The 7,189-nt window shown below is 54.1% G+C and overlaps 1 protein-coding gene across 1 annotated transcript; it reads left to right on the top strand.

Moving 5' to 3' along the window:
- The first annotated feature begins 193 nt into the window (after nt 1–193).
- Nucleotides 194–6,943, top strand: NOP2 (NOP2 nucleolar protein). Its single transcript, XM_014957080.1, has 16 exons — nt 194–342; nt 441–486; nt 573–658; nt 1,495–1,760; nt 2,052–2,095; nt 2,250–2,446; nt 3,958–4,157; nt 4,262–4,351; nt 4,435–4,522; nt 4,637–4,777; nt 5,041–5,180; nt 5,458–5,547; nt 5,838–5,960; nt 6,042–6,139; nt 6,237–6,367; nt 6,478–6,943. Exons 1-16 carry the CDS (start codon nt 240–242, stop codon nt 6,729–6,731), a joined length of 2,097 nt encoding a protein of 698 aa, XP_014812566.1. The 5' UTR covers nt 194–239; the 3' UTR covers nt 6,732–6,943.
- The last annotated feature ends 246 nt before the right edge of the window (nt 6,944–7,189 follow it).

Here is a 7,189-nt window from a genome sequence, read left to right on the forward strand (position 1 = left end):
CCCCCCCCCCCCCCCCCCCCTTCACCCCACACCGGCGGCCGGGGGCGCCGCGCTGGGCCGCCCCATGACGCTCGACGTAGTGCCGGCCGAGCCAATCAGCGAGCGGGAGCGGCGGCAGCAGCCAATAGGCATGGGGTAGGGGGCGGAGCTGAAGCAGGACGCATGCGTCGGGGCGGCGCGGTGCGGCCTGCACGTGTGGCGGCGGGCCCGGCGGCGGCGGGTGTCGGTGTGGCGGCGCCATGGGGAGGAAGCTAGACCCCACCAAGGAGAAGCGCGGCCCCGGGCGCAAGGCCCGCAAGCAGCGGGGGGCCGAGGTGGAGCTGGCCCGCTTCCTACCGCCAGGTAAGTCCCGCTCCGGCCCACACCGGCCCGGCCTGGTGGGGCCGCCGCCGCCAGTGTGGGCTGACCGACCGGCTGACCGCCCGCGTGTCTCTCCTCAGAGCCAGAGACCGGCAAGAAGAAGCTCTCTAGTCACGGGCGGAAGAGGTAAGGGCGGACCGGCGGGGCTACAGGGGGAGGGCCCCGGGGGAGAGCGGCCCGGGGCTGACCCGCCGCTTCCCCTCCCCATCCAGGGCTGCCAAGAGGCGACTGGGAGCGGGCAGCGCCCCGGCGGGGAGGAGGCCGCTCGGCGGAGGAGGAGGAGGGCGGGAGCCGGCAGGTGAGTGCTGGGCAAGGTGAGGGGCTGTCACCCCCCCCGCCCTGCAGCCCCCCGGGGCTGTCACCCCCCGGAGCCCCCCGCTGCCCCCAGGCTCCGGCCTCCCTTTGCATACCACGGGACAGGTCAAACTTTGTTATTTTAAACGACTTTATCCAGATTTCTGGTCCCTGCCGTGCCAGGCGGCAGCGCTGTCTGGAGGAGCAAACCAGCAAAAGGTCTCCCTTCCACCTGTTAAAGCCACTTCTGACCTATTCCTCTATTTGCAGCGGGGTTATGGCAGGCAGGTTGGGGGGCTGAGGCTGTGAAGCTGGCTGCGTGACACCCTGTACGGCCTAGGAGGCTGTCACAGCAAGAAGAAGGATGGATAGACAAAGATTTGGGAAAGAGAGTACCGTAATGCTTTGGAACGGGCTGACCAGGGAAGTGGCCGAGGCACCATCCCTGGAGGTTTTTAAAAGATGGGTAGACCCGGTGCTTAGAGACAGGGTTTAGTGATGGTTTTTTTTCAGGCTTAGGTTGATGGTTGGACTAGATGATCTCAGTCCCTTCCAGCCTAGATAATTCTATGATTCTATAATGCATCAGAGCAAACGCCGTAAGAATTCTGTGTTTTTCTTTGATAATTCCAGTTAGATCTCTTTAAATTTTCGCTGTGGGACAGATGGGAACATACTTTTGTTTACAATTGAGAAAACACGTGGAGTGCAAGCAGTTCCTTCTCTTGGACAGGTAGCTCAGGACTAGGATGAAGGCCTTTTTTGTACAACAGCTTAAAAAGACAGGGCAGCTGCTTTTGAGAATAACGCCTAACTTTTAACTGCCTCCTCTGCCTGCAGTTAAAGAGCAGGCCCCCCCGCAGAAGGAGAAACGTGCCATAAAGGCAGCAGGACAAACCCCTCGTGGCCGGCCTGGCTTCAGTGACAGCAATTCGAAATGGCTGGCTCCAGCCAAAGCCAAGAAAATCCAGGCTAAAGGAAACAACGTGGAGTTATCCAGCGATGGTGAGGTGGAAGAGGGCAGCTGGGAGATGGAAGAGGAGGAGGATGGGAGCAGTGATGAGATGGTGGATGATTATGGTGCTTCATCATCAGAGGAAGAAGAGGTAGGAGCTTTTGCTGTTAGTTACACAAGAAATATTTGACTTTGGCTAAAAGGACCCATCAAGCCTGGGCAAAAAAGAGTGACTTTGCTGGTGGGTGGATGGTGAGGTGGTGGAGAGCTTTTTCCTTCTTCCTTTCACAAGAGCAATTTCAAGTTTAATAACTGATCCCAGCATAACATTTGGTGGGTTTGTTTGTTGTCCTTTTTAAACAGAATAGGTAAATTTCACAGATGGCGGGAAGTAGGGTGTCACCTGGAGATATTGTTTCATTAATCTTTTATTTCTCTTTAGTTGCTGCCTATTGAAAAAGCTGCCCTGAAGCAGAAGTCTGACAGGTGAGGATCTGAGAACGTGGCCAGTTCACAGAGGCTTTCCTGGTTAGATGAGGAGCCTGTTGTTCCTCCTTCTGCCATCTAAGAAATCCTAGTTGTGAAGTGCCTGTGTGCTGCTGTTCTTGTGTAAAACATCTCTCCTGCTCTTTGTCCTTAGGGGAGGTCTCAGTGAAGATGACAGTGAAGAAGAGGAAGAGGAGGAGGACGAAGAGGAGGAGGAGGAGGAAGAGGCAGTAGAGAAGGCGAGCAGGCAGAAAACGGGACAGAAGGAGGAAGACAGCACAGATCTGCAGCTCAACCTGGATATAGACGAGCAATTTAAACTGCCAACCACTGAACAGATAGAGAGAGAGGATATCCTTTTTATCTGTGACATCCATAAGCTACATGCACACAGCAGCGTGGGGCTTGGATACAAAGAGCTTCGTTTGGACTTTATCACGAGTATTGCTTAGCAAGAGTGGTTTTTTTGTGCATGACAAGGTATTTTTAGATGAGCTGCCCTAATAGCTGGTACACAATGCTGTGCTTCTGTACGGCGCAGTCAAGAAATCTGTTACACCCTGTATGGAGCTTGGAGCCTGCCCCAATTTCCTTTTTAGCTCTAAATGCACGTGGATATCTTATCACGTACTTCATTCCTCTGTACCCGGATTTTCCTGGCAAGCTTTCATCTAACCCATTTCTAGAGCCTCTGGTGATGGCAGTTCCCGCATCTAAAGTGCTTGCTCTTGGGATTTGGTGATTTTAATTTCCTGCCTGTTGGTACATTTTAGTCCTGCCTCACCTCTTCTCATTCTCACCCGTACCCCTTAGTTGCCTTTGGGGAACTTCCACTTTCCTTTCTGCTACAGGTAATGTTTTCAGTATTCAAAGTCTTTTTTTGTTGTCTTCTTTTTCCTAGTTTGTTTTTTTTTTTTTTTTTATCTAAAGTGATTAACCAAATCCTTTTAAACACCTTGTAGTTTTTGCCTTGTGAGCTTTTTCATCCAGTTAGAATCATAGAATCATAGAATTGCCCAGGCCGGAAGGGACCTCCAAAGGCCATCTAGTCCGACCTCCCCGCAGTCAGCAGGGACACCCCCAACTAGACCAGGTTGCCCAGGGCCTCATCGAGCCTCACCTTGAATATCTCCAGGGAAGGGGCCTCAACCACCTCCCTGGGCAACCTGTTCCAGTGCTCCACCACCCTCACAGTGAAGAACCCTCTCCTAATCTCCAATCTAAATCTGTTCCCCTCCAGCTTGAAGCCATTGCCCCTCGTCCTGTCACTACAGGCCTTTCTAAACAGGTTCTCCCCAGCCTTCCTGTAGGCTCCCTTCAGGTACTGGAAGGCTGCTATTAGGTCTCCCCGGAGCCTCCTCTTCTCCAGGCTGAACAACCCCAGCTCCCTCAGCCTGTCCTGTAGCAGAGGTGCTCCATCCCCCTGATCATCCTTGTGGCCCTCCTCTGGACCCGCTCCATCAGGTCCATGTCCTTCTTATATTGAGGGCTCCAGACCTGCACACAATACTCCAGGTGAGGTCTCACCAGAGCAGAGCAAAGTGGCAGAATCACCTCTCTGGACCTGCTGGCAACACATCTTTTGATGCAGCCCAGGATGCGATTGGCCTTCTGGGCTGCAACTGCACACTGCCTGCTCATGTCCAGCTTCTCATCCACCAGCACCCCCAAGTCCCTTTCCTCAGGGCTGCTCCATCCTTTGAGTGTCCCCTTTGCTGAGCTCTGATGACAGTGCATTGCAACAAGGCCTTTCTGGTGGGGGTGCTGTTGTGGTGCAGGAGTCCTGCATGACCGATGGTGCTTGGAAAGAGCCCGTGTGCGTGTTTTCTTGGCTCTTTGTGATTCCTTAATGGCCATTCTACCCGCTGAGCCTCCTGACCTGCACGTCATTCACCAGCGCATCAAGGGCAACATGGAGGTGCTGCAGGACTTTGGGGTGAAGCGGGAGGAAGGCCGCACGCGGCAGGAGTACCTCGCGGTGTTGCGCCAGGACATGGCCGCCTACTACTCCTACAGTGACTTCTTGCTCACGAAGCTCATGGACATCTTCCCACTCCCTGAAGTAGGATCCTGCCCTGCCTGTGTCTTTGGCTGATTGATGAGGATTTGGCCGGCTCCCCGGGTCATTGTTTTCAATCTCTGTTCTCTGTCCCTTCTTTCATCCAGCTGATAAACTTCCTGGAAGCCAATGAGGTTCCCCGCCCCGTGACCATTCGCACCAACACACTCAAGACACGGCGACGGGACCTGGCACAGGTGAGGAGGAACCTGTGATTGTCTGCTGCGCTGGCTGCCTGTCACACGGGGCCGTGTCTCAGTCCCATCTCCTTGTCTTGCAGGCTCTGATCAACCGTGGGGTGAATCTTGACCCCTTGGGGAAGTGGTCGAAAACGGGACTTGTTATTTATGACTCCTCCGTGCCCATCGGTGAGATCCCCCTTCCTGTCACAGGGCTGAGCTGACCTGCTCTTGGCTCCCTTTCTTTCACGTGTCACCTCCTTTTGTTCTGCCATCTCCTTTTGTTCTGCTTTCCCTGCCCAGGTGCCACCCCTGAGTATCTGGCTGGGCACTACATGCTGCAAGGAGCCTCCAGTCTCCTCCCTGTCATGGCTCTGGCTCCACAGGAGAACGAACGCATCCTGGATATGTGCTGTGCCCCAGGAGGCAAGACCAGCTACATAGGTACCACCCTGCAGCCTTGGGTGGGGGACCTTGGGAGGGATGCTGGGTGAAGTGATGAGTTTCCAGTGGCCTATACAGAAAGGGGGGAAAAGAGGGAGACTAAACTCGGGGAAAGGAATCACAGAATCACAGAATCTTAGTGGCTGGAAGGGACCTCCGAGATCATCGAGTCCAACCACAAGGGAAAGGGGGTGGCTGTCCCTGCAGGCAAGAGCACAGGAGGTTTTTCAGCCCCTGGCTGATGTGTTTTGCCCTCTTGGCAGCTCAGCTTATGAAGAACACGGGTATGATCTTGGCCAACGACAGCAACGCCGAGCGGTTACGTAGCGTGGTAGGGAACTTGCATCGTCTGGGAGTCACCAATGCTGTAGTGAGCAACTGCGATGGACGACAGTTCCCCAAGGTATGTTCCTGCCTGCTTTGGGGTGTCCTTTACCATGCTGACCTAGACCTATCATGCTGTCCCATTAGTAAAGCTGTGTTCTCTAAAGCCATTGTCACAAGAGGATGAGCAAAGCTGCTGGGGAGCGTGTCTGTTACTCGAGGTGGAGCCGGGAAGGTGGGCAGGGAGGAGTGAGGGATCTTTCCTGCCTTCCCAGTCTTCTGGTTCCCCTTCTAGTCTTGGTCTTGGTCTGAGTCCCCACCTGTGAGTGTAATTCCAAATCTACATCTGCCTGTAGGTGCTTGGAGGGTTCGACCGTGTCTTGCTTGATGCTCCTTGTAGTGGAACAGGCGTCATTTCCAAGGATCCCGCTGTCAAAACCAACAAGGTGAGTGATCAGTGTGGACACAAGGTGGGGACTCAAGTTATGAGTCATGAGAGGAGGGACTTCAGGGCTGCTTTGTTCTTGAGAGATGCCTGCAATAGGGATATTGATTTTTCCTCCTCTTCCCTAGTCTGCGTGTTGTACCAGAGCTGTTTTTTTTTTTGAGTTCTGCAGAAGATTCCAGAATCTTCTATGTCACATGTGCTTTGCTCTCCTGTCATCCCTCCATCCGCACTAGAGGCCTGGGGTGCTTCCTTGTTCCTCTGGCATCCTAACTTGTCTTTCTCTTTCAGGATGAGAAAGACATCCTGCGCTGTGCTCACCTGCAGAAGGAATTGCTTCTTAGCGCTATAGATTCAGTCAATGCTGCCTCAGAGACAGGGGGCTACATTGTCTACTGCACTTGCTCCATCATGGTAAGTCCATTCCACACTCTGCTGTGGTCATCTACTCAGGGGACTGGTGAGCTTTGGATCCTAACGCTTAGTCTCTGGCAGGTGGAGGAGAATGAGTGGGTTGTGGATTACGCCCTGAAGAAACGCAACGTTCGTTTGGTGGCCACAGGCTTGGACTTTGGCAAGGAAGGCTTCACCAGGTGCGTGCCAGGTCACAAGCTGCACGGGTGACTGCTCCTTGGTGGCCAGGTGGGAGCAGAGGTGTTCTATCACTTCTCATTGTACTTCCTCCTCCAGGTTCAAAGACCGTCGCTTCCACCCCTCCCTCAAGACTGCGCGGCGTTTCTATCCCCACACGCACAATATGGATGGGTTCTTCATTGCCAAGTTCAAGAAATTCTCCAATGCCATTCCCCAGCCCCAGAAAGGTAACCTAGTCCTGGAGCTCTGCTAAGCTGCCTGGGCCTGCTCTCACAGGCTGCCTCCCCTGCAGAAGCTGTTCAGATTCTTCTTACAGCACCCTTTTCTCTCCTTTCAGATGAAGAACCCGCTGTGGATGCAGCAACTCCGTCCACTGTCCCTGGGACCGTCATGGAGCCTCCACCAAAAAAGAAGAAACTGGAGGGATCCAAAGTTGTCAAAGAGCAGAAGCCACCACAGCCCGCTTTGAAGAAGAAACATTCCCTGCAGGCACAGAGGAGACCCTTGAAGACTGGCCGGCCTTCTCCCAAAGTGATGCGTTCTCAAGCCCCTCCCAGGAAGAAGCATAAAGTGAAAACGAATGGACAGTGAGAGGAACTGCTTTTCCAGGTGTTGGTCCCCTCCTCGGAGAGCAGAGGCTGGGGGCTGCCTCAGCAGTGCGTGTGCCACCGTGTCCTTCCTGCTCCGTGCAGATAATTTCTGCAGCACTGAGCGCCTGGGACAGCTGTAGCCCCTTTTGCTCCTTTCCCTCTCCATCAAGGACTGATGCGCTGGCCCATTAAAAGTTTTATACTCCTGCTCAAGTCTTGTCCGTTTCCCTTGAACACAGAATTCTGCCGTGTCCCCTTACTCCTCTGCAGCAGAAACCCCTTCCACCCCCATCTGATGCCGTGGCATTTCTGGTGTGTGTTTGTGCTCTCCGCAGCGTGGACGTTTGTGAAGAAGCAGTGGGATGTGAAGTCCTCTCTGCCTGGATGAAGGTTGCATTGTGTGGTGCCTTGTCAGCAGAGCGCTTTGCCAGGGCAGGGCGAGAGCTCCTAGGGCCAGTG

This window comes from Calidris pugnax, unplaced genomic scaffold, assembly GCF_001431845.1.
Source record: "Calidris pugnax isolate Ruff unplaced genomic scaffold, ASM143184v1 scaffold225, whole genome shotgun sequence".
NCBI classification, from domain to species: Eukaryota; Metazoa; Chordata; class Aves; order Charadriiformes; family Scolopacidae; genus Calidris; species Calidris pugnax.

Excerpts from the sequence above, each read along its gene's own strand:
- NOP2 (XM_014957080.1), top strand. The coding sequence starts at position 240 with ATGGGGAGGAAGCTAGACCCCACCAAGGAGAAGCGCGGCCCCGGGCGC. Across the intron at positions 659-1,494 it reads AGGAGGGCGGGAGCCGGCAG|TTAAAGAGCAGGCCCCCCCG; the intron begins GTGAGTGCTGGG and ends CTCTGCCTGCAG. Across the intron at positions 5,548-5,837 it reads CCGCTGTCAAAACCAACAAG|GATGAGAAAGACATCCTGCG; the intron begins GTGAGTGATCAG and ends TTTCTCTTTCAG.